The sequence below is a fragment of the Elephas maximus genome, chromosome X (assembly GCF_024166365.1).
Source record: "Elephas maximus indicus isolate mEleMax1 chromosome X, mEleMax1 primary haplotype, whole genome shotgun sequence".
NCBI lineage: Eukaryota > Metazoa > Chordata > Mammalia > Proboscidea > Elephantidae > Elephas > Elephas maximus.
In genome coordinates, this window is record NC_064846.1 from 144,106,589 (window position 1) to 144,133,261 (window position 26,673).

At 36.5% G+C, this 26,673-nt stretch overlaps 1 protein-coding gene across 12 annotated transcripts in view; it reads left to right on the forward strand.

Moving 5' to 3' along the window:
- Positions 1 to 26,673, forward strand: part of DMD (dystrophin) — a 2,447,064-nt gene that overhangs the window by 867,204 nt on the left and 1,553,187 nt on the right. For all 12 annotated transcript variants that reach the window (XM_049872854.1, XM_049872851.1, XM_049872858.1 and 9 more), the window contains one exon: positions 16,480 to 16,603. In XM_049872854.1, the coding sequence (XP_049728811.1) occupies positions 16,480 to 16,603 (124 nt within the window). The remainder of the gene's footprint in view (positions 1 to 16,479; positions 16,604 to 26,673) is intronic.

Below are 26,673 nucleotides of genomic sequence, written 5' to 3' on the forward strand. Positions count from 1 at the left end.
CACTCTGTCACATGGAGTCACTATGAGTTGAAAATTAACTCAACACACTTGACCACAACAACAGATATTCGGTAAATATTCATTGCATGTTGAAGAGGATATTTGTCAGGATTTTGTCAGAAAACCAAAAAACAATCCAGGTATTTCCGGCAGGAAATAAAGCATAGGGAATTTCCTAAACAAATATTGGAAAGCTGTGAAGCAGCAGAGGGGATGGAAAGGCAACTTAAAAAATTAGCAACATCAGGAAGCTACTGGTATCCCTAGGGCTGGAGAAAAAATGGGGCCAGGTGGTGATGTTACCAGAGCCCAGGCACTGGGCTCTCTCTAAGGAGAAACTAAAACTAAAATTAGGGCTGCCAGCCAGGAGCTTGGGCCATGGAAGAAGAGTTGAATAGAAGCCACATTGGAGATGTAGCTGCTTGAGAACTACCATCCAAGGCAAAGTGAGAAGGAAAAATACTTTGACTTTTCTCTTCCTCCTGCCCTCCAGTATTCTGCCAGTGCCTCCAGCTGGACAAATCTAGCTAAAAGCCAGAGGCAAGGGTTATTGGGAAATGTAAATTCCCCTGCTACAGTGAGACCATCAAAAAGATGGAGAATAGATCTGAGAGCAAATGGGAAAATGACCAAACAGACAGGTTTTGCCCTTGACTTATATATTTCATGAACTTTCTGACTTAAGAAGCCACTTAATCTCACGGAGAAACTCCTTCTTCACCACTAAAATGGAGTTTATATGGTCTGCCTTGTTTGCCCTCACACTATGGAAATTTTATTACATCTGTCTCTCTTGTCGATCATTTCAGTAAAAAATACATACCTCCTTTCGCTGGAAGAGTGTTGAGCTCTTAGTTATGAAATTAGAATAGTAATCTTTCAATTATCACATTTGTATTATAAATCAGTTACTGTGCAGTCAATTCCAACTCATAGTAGCAGCCTGTGTGTGTGTGTCAGAGTAGAACTGTGCACCGTAGAGTTATCCCTTTGCACCACCCACGGACTCCTTTGTAGTATAAGAGAAAATATTTTTATTCTGACCTCCTCTAAGAACTGTTTTTATTAGAAACATTTAACTCTGTAAGTCTACACACATGGCACCACCACAGGCAAGAAGAAAAAGGACACCTGGCTTTATGGAGCAGTGAGTTTTGTGTTTTAAGTTCATAGAGATGCTTGGTAAAAGAAGTAGATGGAACAAAACAAGTCATGATGCTGGGGGAGGTGGCAGTAAAGTACACGTCAGATTTAAATGGTTTTCCACATTGCAGTAGATAGTTTCTCAACCTTGACTGGAAGTTATTTAAACTTTAAAGACGCACAACATAAAAGCATGTTGAAGTCCTTTAAACTCAGCAAGAGTATTTAAAGTTTAAATGGCTTCCTACAGGGTCCAAGGCACCATCCAATGTGTGGTAGTGTTCTTTGAGTCCACAGCATTTCAAGAAGTTAGTGACAGCTACGTTGGTTTTCTTTCTAACACGCATAGTCATTCAACTAATATGATTTGCTAAGCATCATCATTGTGAGGTGCCCTTGAGTTGATTGATACACATGGTGACCTCATGAGACAAAGTAGAACTGTCCCATAGGATTTTCCAGGCTTGTTTTTTTGTAATGTTTAATAAGGGAGCAGATCGCCAGGTATTTCTCCTGAGGAGCCACTGGGTGCATTCAAGCTGCCAACCTTTTGGTTAGCAACCCAGCATTTAACCATTGTGCCACCAGGGCTCCTTAAAGGATGATAGTTGCAGTAACTATGAATTATCTTAGCCCTTCTCTCAGAAATCACGCACAGCAGTATAAACAACTGTAGCATCAAGAAGTACAGAAAAACACAGAAATATAATGAAGAAAACCTCGCTTCCTGCTTGGGAGTTGGTTAAGGATGACCCATTAGGGAAAGCTAATTGGAAAATTAGCATTTCAATGGATGCTAAAGGATAGGAAACTACTGGACTCAAGGTGAGGTAGAAAACCAATACCAGTTGCCCTCAAGTCCATTCTGACTCCTGATGACCCTGTGTATGTCAGAATAGAACTGTGCACCATAGGGTCTTAGAAAGACAGTTCAGATACAGGGGACAACCTGTATATAAACAGAACATACACAAGGAATGTGTTTTTGTTTGTCTGAGGCTAAAGTATGGGGTATAGGAAGGAAAGAAGGGATTTGGTTGAAAAGGCAGCTTGGATTAATAGTAAAAAAAAAAAAAAGTATCCAATGTCAGACTAAAGAACGTAAACTTTAATCTATTGGTCACGAGGAACGAATGCATATTTTTGAGAGTGAGCAATGCAATACATCTACTGTCAGGTGCTCTATTTTGGCCCCACCTGAGACTTGGGAGAGATGAGCTATCTCACATTCACTCCACAGAACAGGAAGTCAGTAAACTCTAAAGGAACAGAGAGTTAACAATATTTTAGGCTCCGCATACCATACAGTTTCTTCCACAAATACTCTACTTTTCTAGCAAGAAAGCTTCCATACACCATATATAAACAAATAAGCATGGCTATATTCCAATCAAACTTTATTTACAAAAACAGATGATGGGCCAAATTCGGCCCATGGGCCACGGTTTTCCAACCCCTGCTCTAAAGGGGGAAACCCTGGTGGCGTAGTGGTTAAGAGCAACAGCTGCTAACCAAAAGGTGAGCAGTTTGAATCCACCAGGCACTCCTTGGAAACCCTGTGGGGCAGTTCTACTCTATCCTATAGGGTCACTATGAATCGGAATCAACTTGATGACAATGGGTTTGGTTTTTGGTTTGCTCTAAAGGGTGGAATAAATAAGACTATTTGTGTTGTTCATTGCTTTTTTTCATTATGTAATTTCTTGTGCTTTGTCATGGTTGGGCTTACAGTTTTTATTCTTGTAATTCTAATAATGCATTTTAGTTTATCAATCCTTGACAAAACACTAAAAAAGAAAAGAAAAGAAACAGTCCTCAAATGTGAGGAGGTGTGAAGAGGCATAGGGCTGATTGAAATCCCACTAAGAAAGAATCATGGAAGATAATAACCACAGCAGCTAACAATGATTGTGAGGATGGCACGGGACTGGGCAGTGTTTCGTTCTGTTGTACACGGGGTCTCTATGAGTTAGAACCGACTCAATGGCACTTAACAATGACCAACAAAAACCATGTACCAAGTACCCATCTGCATATTTTGTACTTATTAGCTCATTTAACCCTTATGACAGCACTGTAAGGTAGATTTTATCATTATCCCTCTTTGCCAATGAGAAAAATAACACACAGAAAGCTCATGTGACTTGCTCATGATCACACAGTATACAGAAGCCAAGATTTGAATCCTCACAGTCCAGCTCAGGATACTGAATTCTTAAATGCTACCCCATGGTATCTTTTAATGAGAAGATAGAAGATGATTTCATCAAATTATTTAGCTGAAATGAAGAGCTTGGCCTGGGCTGTTTAATAATGTGCCAAGGTCTGTCTATGCAAAGTGTGTCGCAGAAACCCAGTGCCATTGAGTCGATTCCGACTCATAGCGACCCTATAGGACAGAGTAGAACTGCCCCGTAGAGCTTCCAAGGAGCGCCTGGCGGATTCGAACTGCCAACCCTTTGGTTAGCAGCCATAGCACTTAACCACTACACCACCAGGGTTTCCATGCAAAATGTGTAACCACCCTCAATTATGTCTAGTCTATATTCTGAAGTCTCATAGACTGTAGGGAGCATTTGGTTATCTTTAAATATATTGATCTTTTTAAGTGAAAATAATTTCTTTAAAGATTAGATGTCTTTTGCAGCAACAAGGCATGTTTTTTTTCAGCATTCGATTTCCATATAATTGAACTGTTTTTCTAACTGTAAGACTTTTGGCACACACCAATGTCTTAGCAACAATATTTGAAATTATAAATATTAATAAGAACCTTTGTCATCTATGCTTAATATCAGTTCTGACATCAGAAAATAAATCAACAAATTGGGGATTTGGGAATTTTAGGAAATTAATGAAGATCCCAAAATAATATTAAATTGGCAAAGTAACGATTGTGTAATATAATGAGGGTATACCAAAAAACCAAACCCATTTCCATTCAAGTCGAATTCCGACTCATAATGACCCTATAGGACAGAGCAGAACTGTCCCATAGGGTTTCCAAGGCTATACATCTTTACTGAGGCAGACTGCGGCATCTTTCTCCCACTGAGCAACTGGTGAGTTCAATCTGCCAACCTTTCTGTTAGCAGTCAAATGCTAAACCACTGCACCAATAGGGCTTCCATGAGGATATGTATAAATTATGCAATTAAGAATCATAGTTTAGATTAATTAACGAAAATATTCAGAATTAATGCCCTGGTGTTACAGACTCCAACAAATTCTACTGTAATCCAAAGTGGCACTGTCATAACCACTAGACTGTACTGTAAATCAACTAACAGGAAGCTCATGTTAACTTTTTCTTTAAAAAAATTTAAGATGGGTTTCCTTTTCATTTGGAAAAAGTAAAACAAAAGTTGTATAATGGAAATCTTTGGATTCAAACAGAGCTGGTTTTGAATCTTAGCTCCATGCTTCACTGTGTTTTGAACCTAAAGGAGGTTTATAAAGTTCTCTTCTCATGATCTATATAAAAAATGAAAAAATGAAGACTATAAAAAATAACCTACAAGGTTATCATGGGAGAGGAGTTAAATTTTAACTTATGAAAACATGTGACATGAACGAGATGCTTAAAATGCTGTTTTCCCCTTTGAATTTGATTGAATGTAAGTTTAACATTTAAAAACTTAATCTAGATAATACTGAAGTTTAATTATAGGCAGATTCGTTTTGTAGATATTTTGGACTCTATAACTGGTAGATTTTCCATTAATGAACTTGGAAAAACTACCAGCTGTATAACTGACCAAATGCTGCTAAGTTATTTGGATTAAGCATGTCTCCCCAAAATGTAGACCTGTTTTCTCAAAGGATTTTCTGTATTATGACTTGAAGATACTTTATGTCAAAATGGCTAAAGGCATTTTAACTGTGTATCTGAGGGTATCTTACCAACATGTTCTTTTTATACCATTTTATCTATATCTTTAAACATTTTATGTTTCTGTGTAAAAGAACTCCCATGAAAAATCCATTTGTCACCATGTTATCTTTATGTAGATAAGAAAACAGAAAAAAAGCCAAATTGAGGTCCAGACAAGCTGTGAAAGGGAATGTGCGCCCTCTATTGACCAATATTTATCTCACACAGAGACACAAACTTCATCAGTTTAAGTAAACATCAGATTGGATTTTCAAATAAATGACTCAGGATTTTCAATTCAAGGCTATTAGATTGTATGATCATAGATTTATTACTATGACAAGGTTTCATCTATCACTTAGAATATTTTTATTAACCTGTGTTAAGGTGATTTTCTTTCACAGAACTGTTTCAAAGGGACTTTCAATTTACTGGAAATGAAAAATAGGCTTTAGGCATCTGTGGCTGGGCAGCATTTTACTTCCAACCCTCTGGGTCATGCAATCTTTATCTACATTCTTTCAAATTCCTTGGTTTTATAACTAATTCCTGTAACGTAGCTGGTTTTGATATCTTAGAATGTTTGACATTTTCTTAATTTTGAAGGTGTGTTTCCCTGAAAGTGATTTCAAATAAATCTTACCAATGTATTTTCTTTAATTAGTAAGATATATTAGTAAATGATGTAAAAAGAAGATTGTTCTTAAGTTATTTTTACCTACCTGCTGTTGAATATTTTTGGTTAATTTCATGTTTTACAGAGATGCGATGTTTTTGTAGAAGTTTTATTCTTTTCAGCGCATATTCAGTATCCTAGGGGTACAAAGATTAATATCCATGCCAGATAACTCATGAAATTTTCTGGCATTAATAGCTTTAAAAATATTAAATCACAGGGTTTGCATCCAAGGGCAGATATTTTAAAAGACAGTATTTTTATTCACATTGAAAGTGTCACTGCGTTGCCATAATTGACAAAGAAAAAGACACACAATTTTAAGGATAATCTTTTATGTTTGGGACATGTTAAATAGGTATATTTTAGGACAAAGTAAACTACAGAGAAATTGATTTTTTAGTGTGTTTTAAAGGTGCATTTCAATGCAATCTGGTATCATTAAATTTTTTCTGTACTGAAACATTATTGTATGAGGGATGTACTTAAGACTTATGCATATAAAACTAGAAATATATTCACACTTATAAACAGAGTCATGCAAACATAAGGAAAAAAAGAGATCATTTGTTAAATGTTACTGTACCAGTTTGTACTGACTGAAGATGGTGTCCTGAAAAGAGTTTTTAGGCTTCTCATCATCACGGGGAACTCTCTTCGCTGGCGTTTAGTTGGATTGCTAAATGAGCAGACTAGTATAGTATAGTACAGTATAGTAATAGTAATAGTAGTAGTAATAGTAATAGTAGTTGTAATAGTGCAATATAAAATTTTTTTTTTTTTACAGTATAGTATAGTATAAATCAAAGCTGCAGTATCAGCAAAACTGGCCTCAGCTCTGTATCTCGGGGGAAAACTTCTTTGATTAGCTAAGTAAACATATACTCAACAGTGATTTTTAAAAAATCATGTTTTTTTTAATTTCAAGACCAGTTTGATGGTGACCTTTTTTCATTTTTTACCATTTAAAAGAAGTAAATGAAGATCAGAGAACAAAAATCCTTTGCCCAATCTAACAGCATAAATATTAAGAATTAATACCTGTCACACCTGACTTAAAGTCTAGTACAGTTTCCACTGCACTGTATTTAATTTTCACTTGAAACATGCACAAACTTATACACACATTCAAACACACAAAATCACACACATTAAAAACTTCTATAAGGCAGGCATGTGGCCCCCAAGGAAAACACACCCACACTATATAAGCACACGTACACGTTTGTGTGTATACACAAATTATTTTGGTGAGGAGAATTTATCTGAATATTGGCTTGTTTTTCTCTAGGTTAATTAAGACTTTTCCTATTTTGTAATATTCTATAATTATAAAAATGTATAATAATTACCACGTACCTCAGCACATAATGAAGTCCTAAAAGTACTTTGTTTTCTAGCATTCACAGGATTTATAGTGAATTTTATTTGACATTTTCTAAGATTTCTCTCTATCAAAGTTAATTTGTTTGTGGCTTATTAATTTTTCATGCAAAGACCATGTGGACACATAGGGAGTAGAGGAGGAAGATGCTGGTGAAGAAAACCTTCACAGGAAATGTGCATCTTGAACTGGTTCTTGAAAGATGAATAGGTATTAATCGAATGGCCTGGGACCAGGAGAATACCTATACACGAGTACGGCTTTAAAGTATCTTCTCACTTTTTAAAGCTGTGAAGGAGAAAAGATGATTAAAAATATAATCAACAAAACTGCAGAATCTTACCTCACCTCCAAAAACATGCCATACAAATTGTAACACCAAAGGAAAAGAATTGTAGTATTGTTTCCATTAATGTGGAAAAAAAAAGTTTTCTAACTATTTATTATCCATATTAAATATGTGTTTTGATAAGTCACCTGGTCTAGGCTTAGAGTCTTGCAAGAGTTAACAGGTTTCACAGGAGTCAGCTCTTTATTTTTGGCTTCTGAGTACGAGGCTCCTAAGTTTTTATGAAATTCTATGTGTGAATTTGTTTAAATGTGTAAAATGGCCATTTATAACCTAGCTCACTAATCAAATTAGTTAAGACTGGGAGCTTGGAGGATTTCCATTTTCAAAGTTTATACATTTTTTGCATGACGAGTTCCAAATGGTATATTGAAAGTGGCTGCATTAAAGTTTGCGTAAATGTGTCATCTTGTTTTAACACTTTATATGGCAGTCACTGTACAGAAAGTTAACAGAACACAATGTCCATTAAGAGGATCTTCTGACAAAATTAGCCCAGTTATAGCACAAGTTACATATAACGATATAAAAAATATATATATATTATTGATTATTTAAAATTGGCACCTTTTTACATTGCAGGTGTTTCTCTTTGATTCTTTTGGATGTATTTCTGTCTGTTTTTCTTTCTTACAATATACATTTCTACATAAGTGCCCATAAATTTACGCTATGAAATGGTATGATTAATCTAATTTGTGTCACGTTTATGGGAAATGCAACTGGATGTAGAGGGAAAACTTTAACCTTCTGAATATTTGGCGTATATGCACCAAGACATTTGGCATTTTGAAATTTCCAGAATATCGAAGGTTTCTTTGAAAAATGACCTTGATTCAGGAATATAGTTTTGGGGGGGAATTCAAAGGAATGGCTACCCGGTTTTCTGGGAATTTACCAATTTTAATTTGGGGCATCTGTGATGAGTGCATTTCTAAGGGATGGAAAATTGTCACTTCGCTGCTGATCACAAATAACTTAATAGCAAAAATAAGTTCTTAGTGTCTATCTGAAGAGTATAGGGCAGGAATTAATCAGCAATTACAAGAGGAAATAGTACTTTATGCATAAAAATAAGAAGTCAAAATTTTCCTAGTAGATAAAAAAAGGGGATTTTATTCTTGATAAAATTAGTCTGTATTTAAAGAATAGAGTCTTTACGTGCTGACATATGGACATATGTTAAGTACAGAGTGAAGTGTGTGTCATGAGGGTAAGATGAGTAAGTAATAAGAAATATATTATTAGTGGGTGAATTCTGGGGGCATAGAGGTAGGTCATAAACAATTGTTCTGTGAGAGTTTTAAAAGTTAAAAAAAAAAAACAGTAAACATGAATGATTTTCCAAAGATAAAAAATATATGTACAGAATCCAACATTCACCATGGAGTTGATCATCACTCTTTAGTGGTTTCCTTGGGAGTTTTTGAAAAGGTAACAGAGTTACCTCTGCATGATATCTTTAGCTGGTGGTTAAATGCATAGCTCCAAGTATTACAAAATACTATAGAAAATACCACCCGTAATTAAAGCTCTGTAAATAACCCACTGCCGTCCAGTTGATTCTGACTCATAGCGACCCTATAGATAGGAGTCCATTTACAAATCTGAATGGATTTAAATTAGGGGTGTCTGTTAATTTGCCATGTATCTTTGCAAAGATATCTGAAGAATATTCAATATCATTGAAAAATATGAAAACGAGGGGACAAATCACAGACATGATGAAGCAATAGCTGCCAAATTGATATAGAAAAAAAAAATGGAAGCACAATTGTTACTGGGTAGCCAGGGACTGAGAAGGATCCAGGAAGGACAACTTGTTCATTGTGCTAAAAGCTGTGGAAATATTATTGAGACTAAGTATTGAATGCAGGCCATTGGTACTTGGAGAAAGTGTGTGGGAGGCCTTTTCGAACGCTGCCTCTGCTTCCCCTTCATCCTTCTATCCTTATTGTTGGTGTAAAGAGATGGGGATGTCCACTGGGTGAATATTGGAGGGAATACATGCTGGTAGCTGAAAGTTAACTTCCAAACTCTAACAGTTGATGCTAAATGTTAGATGTTGGAAAGTAGGTTGACTGGACATTATATTAAGGCAGAAAAGGCTCTGGTAAGGAAATTAGAGATACAGTTGAAGCAACAAGCCCAAATGGAACCAAGGAAGAAAAATGTAAAAAGATTAGATTAGGAATAATTGGGGCCTTGAAACATGTAAGAATTGGCATTAGACTCCACCTATTTCTAAAGGAATCAAGATGTCACAATGATGAAATAAAAAAAAAGGCCCCAAAGCTGAGAATAACCAGTATAAACTGACTGATGTTTTGTTTCAATTTAGAAAGGAAGTAAAACATTAATCTTTATACCTAGGAAGATATTTTTCCCTATGCAAAATACTTCATTCAACTGCCCTAGCAAAAAAAAAAAAAATTTTGTCCTAGCGAAATTTGAATTTTCTTTCTTTTTTAAACTGTAAATCAAAACAAGGGTGTAATTACTCCCCATAAGATCCTCATGTAAAAAGGAAGCTGAAGCACCTTGTGTGATCCCTTTCCAAATTTTTAAAATCAGACAAACAAAAGAACTGAATGAAGAAAGACCTCTCCATGGAATTTCACATCCTGTTCCTTGAACTGCTTTCAATTATTAGAACTACATACCAACCAATACCCTGTCTTTCTTTAAAATCTTCACAGGCAAAGCAGTAAGCCGACAGTTACCATAGTGTTGACTCCACAAAGCCTTCATTGTGTGAAGGTAACCAATTTACTTGGCAGGGCCTCTAGTCTAGAAGCTGATTTCATCTGAATTCATTGAAAAGGTGTTTTTTGATTATCCTTAAAAAAAAAAAAAGCCATATCACATTGTGCACTGAGCCCTATTTCTGTGTCTGAAGTATTTTATCTTGTTGAATGGATACTTCACTAAAGTAAACTCCTTGATAATGTAGGCCGATGCATTTTTATCTGTTATCTAGCAAATAATCGGTGTTTCGCATATTTTGTGGCAGAAAAGAAGGGGGATATTGTACTATTTTAAAAGGAAGAATACAGTCACATTTTCCAGGACAGATGTCTAAAAGCGTTATAAAGTTTCTTTTTGAGTGTAAATGATGTGCTTTCAAACTGAGTGCTGTTGTTGCTTTTGGGAAAGTCAAGTCAATTCAGACTCACAGCGACCCCATATGACAGATTAGGACTTCCCCCTAGAGTGTTCTTGACTGTAATCTATATGGCAGCAGTTAGCAGCTGAGCACTTAATTGCTGTGCCACAAGGTCACCTTTCAAACTAAATAAATAATCTTTATTTTATTTGTTTAATGCAGTGAATTGGAGGTGGTAGTAGTGGGTAATTACAACATGTGGGCAAGCAAGACCTGGTGAAAAACCCAAACAAGAACTGATTTTTGGCCTGGTTAAAAAAAAAAAAAAAAACTTTCTCCAGTATACACCTTAAAAGATAGTTCAGATTTCTTCCAGCCCAGTACTTTGAATCAAATTTGGGTTTCATGGGGCTATAGTGGAAGTAGACAATCTTTTCTAAAGACAGTGTGCATCAAAAGTGCACAAGATCAGAGAGACCAAAATTAAAGGGGGGATTTGGCAGTGACTGGTGGATATTCGGATACTCGGAAGGCTTGAATCCACCCAGAAGCTCCTCAGAAGACAGGCCTGGAGATCTAATTCAGAAAGATCATAGCCATCGAAAAATATAGGGAGTACAGTTCTACTCTGAAACACATGGAGTCGCTGTGAGTTAGAATCCACAAAATGACAACTGGTGAAATTTTTCGTTTTGGCGGATGTTCATATCTCAGGTATATGAGTCAGAGAGTATTTGGTGTGTGATTGGGTCTAATTTAAAGGGCAAGGGATAAATTTGACCAAAGTGGCCAAAGCGGATTTACTAAGAAATCAAGCTTTCATAAATAAATATTCCTGTGGAGAGGTGTGTAAGAGTCAGTGAAGGATTTCACTCCATTGGAGGAGGTACAAGAGTAAAGTAAGGCTCTGCACTTCTTAAAAAGCTTGAAGAGAGATTTGTTTCTAGGTGAAGTACTTGAATAAAGAATGAAGTAAGCTATAAGAGAGGGAAGATCTATCAAGGCCAAATCATATAGAGTCTTTTAGGCCATATTTCACTTGAGAAGGAAGAGTTGACAGCACAGTAGATAAAACCCATTACCATTGAGTCGATTCTGACTCATAGCAACCCTACAGGACAGAGTAGAACTGCCCCATAGGGTTTCCAAGGAGCAGCTGGTGGATTCAAACTACCGACCTTTTGATTAGCGATCGATCTCTTTTAACCACTGCACCACCAGGGCTCTGTACAGTAGAAAGAGAATAGAAAATTGTTAGTCAGCTATTTAAGAAGTAAGTTTGGTAGGAGGATTGACTTTAGGTAAAAGGAGGGAAACTCCCTCAAATGAAAGAGAAAGAAATGAGAAAGGTGACTACACAGAGGTGGGCAAAATTTTATGTTTGGAAGTAAGAAGTTGAAGAAAACCGAGTCTGATAATTTCACCTTTCTCTGTAAAATAAAAAACAAGATAACCTTTTGAGAGATGTGGAAAAGGAGTTTAGACCAGAGCTTTGAGAGCTTTGCAAAAAGTTTTCAATAGTACTTGTGGAGAGTCAGCTCTCAAATTGATAAAAAGTATGGCATGATGTTGAATTCATTTGAGGCTTCTGATCATTTGCCTTAGTTCGTGTTTTGCTAAGAGCTGACCCAGAGACAAGGATTTAGGTGCAAGGAGTTTATTTGGAAAGTGATCCCAGGAAACACCGTAAGCAAGTGGGCAAGTGAGATTGTAAAGGAAAGGCAGCCAATAAAGGATGGTACATGAGCACGTTATTGCTGGGGGCAACCAGAGCTCAAACCTGCTGGGAACTTCCTGAGATAATGTGTGGAACATATTTCAGGATTGCATCACTGAGGGACAGTTTATCTGCCAACTACCGTCTCTCACTGGTTGAGGGCCTCTCCTGAGGTATTAATATCCCAGCACTCCTGGCCTGTGCCATGTGCTGGAAAGTGAATGCCTACACACAGAGAAACAAGAGAATTTTTACATTGGGCCAAAGGAAAAAAAAAATGTCTTAAGATGTGCTGGTAAAAGCCTTGTGTAAATGTTGATTGGAACATTTATACAGTTGACTAGATTTGGTGGGTGGCTAAGTGACCATAGCCAAGAAGTGTTGTTTTAACCCTTTCAAACCCCATGGGAAAAGCGGTATCCCACCCACTTTATGCCTCTGGAGATCTTTGGAAAGGATGTAGACTGATTTAATGCATTTAGTGTCAAGGTAGTAGCCTTTTGAAATGCGTGAAACTCAAGAACCGGAAGTCAGAGACTCATTATTGTATAGATAGAGCTTTGTCTTGGGTGATGCCTCCTGGATGAGTGGATTTTCTAACCTTTTGACAGGTTTGCCTTCATTTCTGTAAAATAAGCCTCCTCACTGTTTCCCAGTAACTATGTTCTCATGAGAATGTACTTATCACGAGAATAAGCTGTTGCCAGTCTTCATTCAGAGTGGCCATTTTCATCTTGATGCCTGCCATTCATTGTTTTCAGGTGTTACTGGCTCTCTGCTTTTCTAGCTTCTGAACAGTAAGTAACGCCTTTGAAATAAGAAATAATGCATTGCAGTGGTACTTTTCAAGACATTGGAACCCCTATAAATTATTCTCACCCTACACTCAGTCTTAGGGTCCAATCATTGCTTCCATGTGGAGCAGGTGGAATGCACCACTGTGAGCAGTTCAGCAGTATTCCAGGGCAGCTGTTTCTGCTTCTTAGCTGTTAGTACTGCTTTTGTTATAATGAAGAATATATAGTAGTGATAGTTTTCCTGAGATTCAAATTCTGTTAGTTTTATTTATTTAGCCTGTTAATACTGCTTTTGCAGTAATGAAGAATGCACAGGGCTAAGTACTGCTTTTGCAGTAAGAATGCATTTGTACCGTGTTTTGAAAAGTTTCATGAAAAATAATAAAAAGACTAAAAAGGAGGCTAGAATAAAACGTATGTGCAGTCGTTGCCAGGTGCCTGCATGTTTTACCTCATGTTTTGCAAATTTTCAAGAAATAAAAAAAAAAATTTTATCATTGACTCGTATCAGTAGGATTTACTATGTCTAAAGTTTGCTGGGCCATATGGGATTCCAAATAATGGGTATCAAAATCCATAACTCAAAACAAAAATTATGAATTGGTCCTTTAAATCAGCATGCCTTCAGTAGTGAAAACAACATAGTATCAACAAAACATTCTAAGGAGAAAATAATTGGGCTTTGAAAGGGTTTTTAATGAGTTAACATCAATCGAGAAAGAGATTTTAGTATCAGGCAATTACCAGTACTGTTTGCCTTTGAGTTGACTCCGACTCCTGGCAACCCCATGTATGAGAGTAGAACTGTGCTGCTTAGGGTTTTCAGTGGCTGATTTTTCAGAAATAGAATGCCAGCCTTTTCTTCTGTGGCACTTCTGGGTAGACTCGAACCTCCAACCTTTTAGTTAAGCAGCTGAGCACGTTAACCATTTGCACTATCCAGGAACTCATGTAGTAGGACTCTAGTTTTAATCAACGTTATGCATGAACAAGTTGGAAACCAGATATTTAAACTCATGGGTAAAATGAATGTTGGAAAGATAGCAAATACCATGCACGATATTCTAAAAATCCTTAAATATACAACATGCATATAAGAAGAAAATAAAATTTTGACATTTTATGACATGGCAATTTAGAGGAAAATTTCTGAATTCAGATAGCTGATCTCTCAATTCCTAGTTGGATAGACTTGGTGATTAATAACTCAGTAAATATTTATTATTATGAAACAGGCCCTATTTGAAGTGAAGGATATAATGGTGCACAAGATGAATGAATTTCCTGCCCTATTATATTAACCATCTGAGGTCAATTAACTTTTCTGAGCTTCCATCTCCTTATATGGGCAGGAGAATTGATAATACTTCACCACATAATTTTATAAGAATAATAGGTGAGAATAAGTTTTTGGAAGTGTTTTGAATTCTCTGAAGCTGTTTATCAGTTTAATTTTAAAGCAATAGCCTGCCACTAACATGACAAATTTTAACGAGTTTATGTTTTTAAGCCCTGAAACTTGGGTTCAAAAAATCAATTCAAAAGTTTATGGTAGTGGAGAATTTCCTAAATGATAGTAAATGAAAAATTCCTAAAGATTCTAGCTCACTTCAACTTCAATATGAGTTGAAAGTCTAACATGGAAGCCAAAATATACATTACAGCCATAGACTGCATCAATGAAAGTATTTCAGCCCAAGAAGGTGATTTTCTATTTTCTGGTTACATACTACACTACTGATATATTCTCTTCTGGTGCCAAAATTTAAGGAAAGTAAGATACTGACAAGCCATGGAATATCTAAAAGTGAATGATGAAGCTCAAAACCATAATGAGGGAGAAGCTCATGAAGTAACTGAGGAGATTGGCCACCAGAAATCTTTTAGTGAGCTGATTTCCACTATTTGAAGGATCTTAATGCAAGAGAGGAAGCGTTGGTGGTTCAGTCATAGAATCCTCACCTTCCATGCTGGATACCCTGGTTCTATTCCTGGCCAGTGCACCTCACGCATCTGCTCGTCTGTCATTGGAGCTTGTGTGTTGCTATAATGCTGAACAGGTTGCAGCACACTAAGACAGGTGATCTACTTCTGAAAATCAGCCACTGAAAACTCTATGGATCACAACAGTCCAGTCCTCAACAGATCATGGGCATTGCACAGGACCTGTCACTCTTTCCTTCCATTGCACATAGGGTCTCCATGAATCTGACTGACTTGATGGCAGCTAACAGCAATAACAATGCAAAAAAAAGGTGTACTATGATGGATAAAATACATTAGTTTCTTAAAATTTTCATTTTTGTCTTGCTTCAGAAATTTTCTATGAAAATTGTGTAAGTCATTTATTTTTCTAAAGAATATTTTTTGTTTTGTTTAATAAACTGTCGGATTATGTGATCTCTAGATTCCCTTTTCATAGATCTTTTATAGATGCTGATAAAATCTAGGGATCCTTTTTTAGGAAAAAAAGAACACATCTTCTAAATTGTGCCTAAAATTTCAAGTGATTTATAGACATTCCCCACCCTGGCAGCCCTTGTATGACTTCCCTAAAATCTCTGTTTTTACTAGGCATGAATCACCTGATAAGAGTGAATGGTTCATTCTTTGTAGCTCCAGATATCTCTGCAAAAAAAAAAAAAATGAGAGTAACGGCAGTTATTTGTTATTTATTTCTCACAAATTAATGGGGGCAGGAACCTTTGAGTAGTTCTTTGGCTCCAGGTGGTATCACCTGGACTGCTCATTTCCCTGTTATTAGGCTGATATTTGAGATAAGCTGAAAGGTTAAAGAAGGTTTCACTGACTAGTCTCATTGTGCCCCATACCCTTTCACGTGACCTCTCTAACTGGCTAGCTCGGGTTTCCTTATACCATGGTCACCTCCAAATAGTGGCACTTCTTTTATAACAGCTGCCTTCTCAGGTTCTGTGTTCCATGAGGACAAGCTCCAATGTGTAATACCTTAGCAAGTCCCTGCTTGCGTCTTACTTACTAATATCCCATTCGTTTTTGGTTGGAGCCTGCAAGAGGGCATGAATACCAGAGATGTGGTTTAATGGGGGCCACCAGCAGGAAGGTTTAGTTTGTTGTAAATGCTTTACAAGAAGAAAGATTGTTGTTTGGGAAAGTAATACATTTTCAACCAATGCAAACATTCAAGCAGATGCTTATAGGAGATACTGTATAGGTGATTTTTACATTGAAGTGAATAAATGACCTCCATGATCGTAAGTCTCTAGAACAAAGCTAACCACGAAATTTCGAGCATATCTGACTAGGGGCAGAGTGGTAATATTAAAAATAAGAGGGACATCAGGCAGGAGTTTCAGATCGGGAGAAGAATGACAAATGTGGATAAATTGCTTTTCCTTCATATAGAGGAAAGAGCTAATCAAGAAATAATGACCTTTATTCTTTCCTGTCTTAGGTTGGATGTTGATATGACTGAACTTCACAGTTGGATTACTCGCTCAGAAGCTGTGTTGCAGAGTCCTGAATTTGCAATTTATCGAAAGGAAGGCAACTTCTCAGATCTTAAAGAAAAAGTCAATGTAGGTTATGTATTTTTTTTTTTTTTTTTGGACATTTTCTTAAGTTGTACTGCCTGTAAATTCTGTGCTTTGAGCTCTTATTGTATTAAAGTTGAAATGATTAAAACACTTTGAGACAATGCTTTTCATATAGCTTTAAAATATATTTTAGATATTAAGCTGAATCAAAGTTTAGCCTAGAGAATCTTTCCTGGTTCTGCTGAAACTGACGGGGAATGCTTTTCAGAAATCTTTAATTTTTACATTACTTAGCTGTATATGAACAATTTTTTAACATGAACACGTGTTGATTTCCATTCATGTATTTTTCTTTCACCTCAAGGCTGGGTCTTAGCAAGCTCATAGACTGGAATGGAATAGAACACTATAGAATAGACCCTCAAAAATATCATACTTAGGACTCTACTTATCCTTTCATTGTTATCATAAAGTTATTCTTTATAGTCATTACTACCTGTCTTGGATTATAAGAGATTTGGATTTTCAGATATTTATATTTAGCATTACCTTCACTAAAAGATGTCCAGACCAAAAAACCAAACCCATTGCCATTGAGTCGATCACCACTTGCAGCAACCCCATAGGATTTCCAAGGAGTGGCTGGTGGATTCAAACTGCCTACCCTTTCGTTAGCAGCTGAGCTCTTAATCACTGCACCACCAGGGCTCCAAAAGATATCCATTCTCTCTCAAAATTTATTTATAAAAAATGGTTCACTATTTTTATTTCCTTCTGAGTGGTTATAGTTTTGACCTTCACAATAGGATTTTTTTATTAATTAAATGAGAGCTGCTTCGTCTTCAGGGACATTATCAAGGCTTTGATTTTTCAACCTCAACAATTATAAAAAATCCATTTGTGGCATATAATTGGCAATAATTTGTTAGAGAATTTCTAACAGCTGGAGTAAATACTTTGGGCAGGCAAGAGATACAAGTATTCTGAATGTAAAATAGTTTTAGCTGTAGGAAGGTCATGTGTAATTGTGCTTATTTGTTCTGCTTTATCTTTCCAGCATTTAATTTCATGAATTACAAAATCTATTAGATTTTTATAAATACGACAAGGGTGTAGATGCAAGCTAATGCTAGCTGTGAGGTTATATCATTTGGAGGGGAAAAAAAAAGATCTGCGAGGAAAACATCTATTCGTTTCATACTGTTTGTGCGGGGTAATTTCATTAACAGTTCCTCTATTACAGTTAACTATTTATATTTTTAAATTGGAAAGTTACTTTAAATGTCTTCCAATTCATAAGATAAGCTGTTTTTGATTCCGACTCATAGCGACTCTATAGGACAGAGTAGAACTGCCCCATAGGGTTTCCAAGGAGTGCCTGCTAGATTTGAACCGCTGACCTTTTGCTCTTAACCACTATGCCACCAGGGTTTCCAGTATTATACTAGACTATTCTAAACATTTTTAATAAATGGAAAATATGATTATATTTTTAATGATTTACCTTTAAAATTAAACCGAAAGATAGTATATGGAGCCCTGGTGGCAAAGTAGTTAAAAGCTATGGCAAGCTACAGCTGTTAAGCTGTTAACCAAAGGGTTGGCAGTTCGAATCCACCAAGCACATATAAATATATATCCCATTGCTGTTGAGTAGAGCTGCCCCACAGGGTTTCCAAGGAATGGCTGGTGGATTTGAACTGCTGACCTCTTGGTTAGCAGGCTAACCTTTAGCCACTGTGCCACCAGGGCTGCATGTATTAGAATATTAACAAAATGTCTTTAACACATATACTCATTTCCAAGTATGCTTATTTGAAGGTGTATTTGTTTTGATTTTTGAGAGAAATTTTATGAATAGAAAATTACATAGAAAAGAGCCGTTCAAAATACATTTCAAAGATCCTGTGACATATTCAGCCACTGAACTATGAATCAACTTGGGAAGACATGTTTTTCGCTAATTTATTTTTTAATCTATCTGAATCATACAGTTATCTGTTTGCCATCCTATTTCTGTATCTCAAAGCAGCTTTATTCAAGCAGGAAAGCTGAGTTCCGGCATTTTAGGAATATAAATTCAAAAATTTCCTGTTATCATATGGTTACCTAGAAGCAATTTGCATTTAATCAATAGTGTCAGCAATGACAGACTGAAAGTGCTAAAAAAAATGTACAATATTCTATAAGTGGTTTTCTGATGCCTCATGAGTCACCTTTATCAACTTGAACTCTCATTTTCTGAAATAACAACATCATTCTTAATTGCCTACTAAAATAGGACATGAAATGATTTACCTAGACGTTTCCTTCAGGCTAAATATAATGTATGTGTGTTAAAAATCCTTGAGAGAAATACGTAATAACTATGATGGATATGCAGTTTAGGTGTACATTAATTTTCTTACTTCTTCACCTGTCTGTTTATATAGGTTCTTTTGAACTCATGGGAGGTCCTTCTCATGAACTTGATCTAATTCATTTTTAGGCGTTCATTAAAATGGCTAAAGAGTATTCCTTTTTTCTTCTTTCAATTGATTCCTTAATTCTTTAGCCCTTTTATGTGTGTTTAGCCAATTAAAACGTCCTAGGCCATTGTCAGTACACTTTTACATATTTTCAAAAGGAAAACTTTCACACCTAAGCATATTTCTCTCCTATATTGACCATGTGTTTTATCTATATAATTAATAAAATGGATTTACTTAAAAACTGAGTTTTAGAGGACCTTTCCACTCAATGTGTGGTTCCTGGATCACCAGTATTGGTATCATTTTGGTACTTTCTAGAAATATGGAGTCTCAGAACCACTGAATCAGAATTTGCATTTTAACCAAATCCACAGGTGCCTGTTTTGCACATAAAGGATTGAGAATCCATATTCTTGGACAGTGTTGGGCTTTACCGGAGTCTTAGGTGTTCCCTCTCTCAATCTATAATGTCACCATGGTTAAGAATTTTCAGCTAAATTAACAGGAGCTAGCCACTCAACTTTTTATATTGAGCACACGGTAATGTAAATTCACAATTAAAACAACAAAATTACCTGATCTGACCACAAGGTGATATGGTATTTGAGATGCTGAGGCATGTACTACATTTCTTTTTTTTTTCTTCTCTCTCTCGCTCTCTTTCAAAGTGTGGTAAATATGTATGTAATAAAACATTTGCCATTTGAACATTCTTCACATGTACAGGTCAGTGACATTAATTATGTTCGTCATGTTGTATGACCATCACCACTATCCAATTCCAACTTTTCCTATCACACTTAAAAGATCAGCGTCTCCTAAGCTATGAGTCTGCCGTTCCTCCTCCCTCCCATTCCTGATAATCACTAATAAATTTTTGTCTCTATAAATTTGCCTGTTCTAAATATTTCATATAAGTGAAATCATGCCATAATTGTCCTTTTGTGATTGACTTATTTCACACAGCATAATGTTTTCAAGTTTCATCTATGTTGTAGCATATAACAGGACTTCATTGTCTTTATGGCTGAGTAATATTTCAGAATCTCTCAACAATTATTTCAAACTTTTATGGGTCTCCTAAAGGTTTTGTCAAGAAGCCCTGGTGGTACAGTGGTTAAGTGCTTGCCTGCTACCAGAAAAGTTGGCAGTACAAAACTATAAGCTGCTCTGTGGGAGAAAGACGTGGCAGTCTGTTTCCATAAAGATTACAGCCTTGGAAATCTTATACGGCAGTTGTACTCTGTCCTGTAGGGTTGCTATGAGTTGGAATCGACTTGACAGCAATGGATTTGAGTTTCAAGGTTTTGCCATCTTGTATACCAGAAAACTAGTAAAAATATTATCTCTCAAGTTATGTATTTCATGCCCATAGTCTCTTTCCTTCCATCGGCCTTGGTGGAAGAGGCTGTGCTTTGGATAGTTAAGTCTAATCTCACTGTATGTTCTTGAACTCATCATTGTCTATGTCCTAAAATGTTTCATATGACCTGCTTTCTAGATACATATGGGTCTTCATCTATACACCATCTTGTCCATATCTTCAGCCTCTCTGTATTTTTCTGGGTTTTTCCAACTTAGAGAAAGCTTTCATCTCCTATAAAAAACATAAATGAACACATACATGCCATATCTTAATCAACTTCTTTGTAGAACTTAGCCCTATTAGCCTCTTTATCCTTCATGAAATTCTTTCCTCCCTCAGCTTATGCGATACCACTGGGTGGTAGAAATGGTTGATCACTTGACTATTAGTGGAAAGACTGGCAGTTTGAACCCACCCAGAGACACCTCAGAAGACAGGCCTGGTGATCTGTTTCCAAACTATTACAGCCTTGAAAACTCTATGGAACATTTCTACTCTGCACACATGGGGTCAACATGAGTCAGAATCCACTCAACAGCAACTAAGAACACAACTGTTTACCTTTTTACTTTTTTGGCTACTTGCTCCGTATCATTTATCCTTTAATACTGATGTTCTCCACAGTTCTTCCCTTGTTTTTCTTCTCTGGATAGTCTCATTTCTTCCTGTCCAAATATCACGTATTTTCTTATGACCCACAAATAATGTATCTTCAGCTAATGTCTCTCCCCTAAAACCCAGGCCAGTGTATCTAATTGCCTAATTTGTTGTTATTTTTAGCTGCCATCGAGCCAGCCCCTAGTTTATGGTGACCCCATTCACAACAGAACTAAATGCTGCCTGGTCCTGCCCATCCCTGTGACTGGTTGTGGATCTGACCATTGTGATTCATAGGGTTTTCATTGGCTAATTTTCAGAAGTAGAACACCAGGTCTTTCTTCCTAATTTATCTTAGTCTGGGAGCTCCGGTGAAATTTGTTCAGCATCATAGAAACAAGCAGTCCACCAGTAACAGATGTGTAATGGCTGTGCAAGAGGAGCATTGGCTGAGAATCAAACCCTGGTCTCCATCTTTAATTGAATGTTAGACTTAAACCTAAAAAATGAACCTCTTTATCTCCTAAGACCTACTTTCTAGATATATATAGGTATTACGAGATAAGAGGTTTATTATTGTATATATTATTGTATATATAGGACCTATTTTCTATTATAGAAAAGATATATATATATACACACATTAATATAATAATATAATATATAACATAACATAACATATCTCCCTTTTCCCTTTCTCTCTTTCAACATACTCATTAAAAAAACCCAAAACTACCTTGGTTGTCTAGATTTTCTTTACCCTTCACAAGTCTACCCTTTGACAAGCATAATTAATCCTGATCAAATAACAGCTCTTAAAACTGTCCGATTTTCTCTATTTTCATCACCATAACCCTTGTTAAAGCTAATATTATGGTTGACCTATATTTAAGATGCCAATACTCTAGCTAGTCTTTCCTGTCACTAATGTTGCACTCCTTCAGAAGTTTTGCCATCGCCTCTGCCAAATTAACGTTTTAAAACATGTCTGTGGTCCTGTCATTCCTCTGTTTATAATTGAGAAAGAAAAAAGCCGATGCTGACATCTGGGAGCTGGCTTGGCATTTCAGTTAAACCTTGGGTTTGCTGAGAGTTGGCCTGGAAAGCACATTGAGTCTGCGATGTTGTCCCGTTGAATATGAACAACTTCTCCGAAAGCCAACTTCAGACAAGGCCACTCCATGATCATTATAGATCAAATCAAAAACAAGGCCACTTTGTCATCATGTCTGAACACAGACAGAAGCCAGAACACCCTCCAAGGCACTCAAAATGACCGAATATCCCCCAGCCTCATGAATATGACAGATATGATTCCTCCTGATTTCTAGATAAGGACTCTAAGATACCCAAATATTGACTACTCCCCACTTCCTGACAGCATCCAATGAAAAGCAAATCCCTGCTTCTTTGAGCCCCCTCCGTCACCTAACTCAATCCCAAATCCTGTAATATGTCCCATCTATCATCCTCTTGGACCCCTGGTGGCGCAGTGGTTAAGCGCTCAGCTGCTAACCAAAAGGTCAGCAGTTCGAATCCACCAGCTGCTCCTTGGAAATCCTGTGGTGCGGTTCTACTCTGTCTTATTGGGTTGCTATGAGTCATAATGGACTCGACGGCAAAGAGTTTGGTTTTGGTTTATCATCCTCTTACTGAGACACTCCATGTTTCACCATTATAATACCAACTCCTTCATTTCAAAGAGTGCATAAACCTAACCATGTTCATCTGGACAGGTGTTTTCCCAGTGGTCTTTGGCTGGAAGGCATTGACATATTCAGTATCTCTATGTCACCTTCCTGAAGTCAGCCATCATTTGATTCCTGTTTCCTTATGCAGCCATAGTGACATATATTAAATTGTATGTATTTCAAAATCAAAGACTAGAATTTAATTTTAGTTTCATTTTATTTTGGTTTTGGTATCCTAATGTCTAATATAGTGCCTGGTACATAACCCCATGAATGTTTAATTATGTGAATAAGTGATTTTTTTTTCAGCTCTGCAGGCACATTTTTTTAAGAGGCTCTGTGACCAATGTGAGTGGTATTTCACTCCTGAATAAACATTTGAGTGAATAAATTACTTTTTTTGTCAAAGGGTAAAACTTCATTATAGAATGTTAAATGAATAGAAAATTAATTGCTTCGAAAGTCTGTGTAGAACCCTGGGGAATCTCAAATTTACTTTCACATTAATTAGAGAAGATGTCATGAAAAGTGGAGGCTTTTAAGGGATCCAATAAAGAAGAAGGAGGAGGTCATAGAGTGTTTTTAAAGATACTGACAATTTTGGAAATTTTTTGAGATAAAAAGAGACCCTGCATTTCTGAGATGAATAAAGTGTTGTTATACTTATTCTCTAGTAATAACAAAAGCATTCCCACATGTTCCCATAGCCAAAGATTTTGCAAAATTTGTAAATGCAGGAACAACTTAGTGAGGACGCTTTAAAATATGATGCTGTCTACCACCCAAGTGGGGATACTTGTTTATCTGCTACTGAATGGCAAAGAATCTTGTTTAGTACCGTACTCAAGAAATGATCTCCTTACATTTCTTCTCTTATTCAGTATTACCCTGTATTTTATAGTCTCTAATAAAAATTTGAATTCTGATAGTGCATTTTTAGTTTTTTTTTTCTTAGTAGATCAATATCTCTTTGAGTACCATGTTATTTTCTTGACGGACTTTTCTGTTTCTATTGAATTCAGCCTGTTCTAGCCTTATGATTTTCTGTTCCTTTTTAATGCTGAAATTTTAGGGAGGATGCTAAAACTTTACAGAAATTTTTTCAGTAGACCATTTTTGGAAGGTTTTACTCTAATGTTTTTTCATTATGATATTTTCTTTGCACTGTTCTACAATAAGTTTCATGAGTGCAAGCTTTTTTTTTCTTTTCCTCAAAGAAAGTGAGATTCTATGAAGTCTAGACTTATAGATTGTACATGGTACTTTTTGTTTTCTACTTGGGTAATTTTTTAACTGTCTTTATCAGGACATGAGGTAGAGGATAGGCTGATGTGTCCAACTCCCAGTGTAATCTGCAGTTTCTAGAAGACTTTCATTTAAATCCATCCTTGCTTTACTAAGTTCGCAGTATCTATCCCCATGAGCTTGTCCTTTGACAGATACATGTATAGCTCCCATTGTTTTTTTTATGCAATTACATATTCAGAGAGCAGTTTACATGGAGGTAGGGGAGAGACTATAATATTGTATCATTATGTTATAATAGACCTCACTTTATTATGCATATACCACGTACCAGGCACTATTCTACGTACTGGAGATAGAGTAAAGAATGAAACAGATGAGCTTCACCTGACCTTATACAGCTTACATTCCAGTGTGGAAAGTAGAAAATAAACGAGATTAATATATAAAACTTATGGAATGTTATTGATAAATTCCAAGAAGAAAATTAAAGGAGTAAAGGGGACTAGTAAGTGTGTGTGTGAGAGAGAGAGAGAGAGAGCGTGTGTATGTGTGTGTGCGTGTAGATACATTGAATAGTAAGAGAAGGCCTTATGAGAGAGAAAGTGACATTTAAGTAAAAGTCTCCAGGCACTGAGTAACTTAAACATACCCAAGAAAGGATATATCTGGCAGGGAGAAAGAGTAACTGCTCAGCCCTAAGGCAGGTGTGTGCCTGGAGTTTTCAAGGGAAAAACAAAGAGGCCAGTGTGGCTGGAGCAGAATAAGCAAGAGGTTTAATAACAGGAGATGAGGCCAGAGAGGTTAAGGATGTTAAGATTAGATCAGGACATAGTAAAGACTTGAGCTTTTACTCTAAGTGAGAAGGGAAGCTATTAGAATGTTGAGCTGGCCTCCATTGTAGCTGGCTGTGTTAGGAATATATGATTAGGGAGCCACAGTAAAAATAGAATAACCATTTAATACGCTCTTCTGAAAATTAAATACCTCCTAGAAGTGTTGGGGTCTTTAAACTAGTGTGGTGGTAGTGGTTATTGTAATAACATGGCTTTCTGGATGTGTTTTTAGGGTAGATCCAATGGATTTTCTTTGGGATAGAATGCTGCATGTGAGAAAAAGAGGATTGAAGGATTTTAAGATTTTGGATTGAACGAATGAAAGAATAGATTCAGCCCTAGAACACTCCAAATTGAGAGGCAAGGGGGATGAGGAGGAACCTCAAAGAGATCCTTGAAGTAGGAGGAAAAATCTGTGTGCACAAAGTCCAGGAAGCCAATTTGAGAAAGAAACCTAAGAAGAAAGAGGAGTTCTCTAGGTGAAATGAAGATGATAAGTAAGAGGAGGACTGGGAGTCGGCCATTGAATATAGAAACAAGGAGACCAATGGTGACATTGATAGCAGAGTTTTGAAGGGACTGAGTAAAGGAGTAGGGATATATATATATGGAGCCCTGGTGGCACAGTGGTTAAGAGCTACAGTTGCTTACCAAAATGTTGGCAGTTCAAAATTGCCAGCTGCTCCTTGGAAACCATATGTGGCAGCTCTACTCTGTCCTATAGGGTCGCTGTATGTCAGAATCAACTCAATGGCAATGGGTTGTTGTTGTGTGTATATACATATAAACCCAACCCAGTGCCTTCGAGTCAATTTTGACTCATAGCGACCCTAAGGTATATCTCTGAATTCCAATTTTTCTCCTTGGTGTCGCACAATCTACATTAAAAGTAAGGAATATGTCCTAACTTTTTTTTTTTTTCCACACCATACATCTCTTCAGGCTCCATTTTCCATGTATGATTTTTTTTTTAACTTTTTGGTTGTGTATTGTTGAGGTGAGGACATGAGGTAAACTGGATTAGGAACTACTAGTCAGACCTGTTTTCAAACAGAAGTTCATATATTTCATTTGAGGGTGAATACATGCATGGTCACACCCCAGGAAAAGAAGGTAGTTCCAGTGGTTTTGATGAATTCAGCTTTCTTAACGCTTTTTACATGTGGTTACTGGGACACTTCTCACAAATTTCTGTGAGCAACGCATTCTAAACATCTCTTGTGTCAATAAGTATTCCTTATAACTTGTTATTAATATTAATGATATCACCTTTAATTAGAACGATGATGTGTTTCAGTTTGTCTAAAACACTCTAGGTTTATATCATGCCATTTGTTCCATCTTAATTAGTCATCACTCTCCATTTTACTATACACTGTTGTCTATAGTTAGGTAATAAATTATACGAATAGCTTCCTTAATTCCCTGAGAAGTTCTGGAGGGTAGGCATCATTATCATTACAGTGCATAGAAAATATTCAGGCTCAGAGGATTTGAATCCCTTCCCAAAAGTCATAGAGCTAAGGAGCAGTGGGGATAGAATGCAAACCAACTGAGAATAGAATGACTCTAAAATTTTTATTTTCATTACATTTTTTTGCCATCTGTTTGCCACCTTAAACTTTCTCATTTTTAATCAACCACCTACACCTGTATCTGAAATGAAATGTTTGGTGGACTCTTTACTGTCTTGTTCACCCTTCTCAAGGCCAATTTGTAGGTGCCAATAACTTCTTTAAATTGGTATCACCTCAAAGAACCCAGATATCATCTGTATGATGGATGAAGAGATCCTTAACTGCTTTTTATGGGACTTATATCTTTATTAAGGAGTGCTGGTAGTACAATGGTTAAGCAGCTCAGCTGCTAAAAGAAAGGCTGGAGGTTTGAACTCACCCAGTAGCTC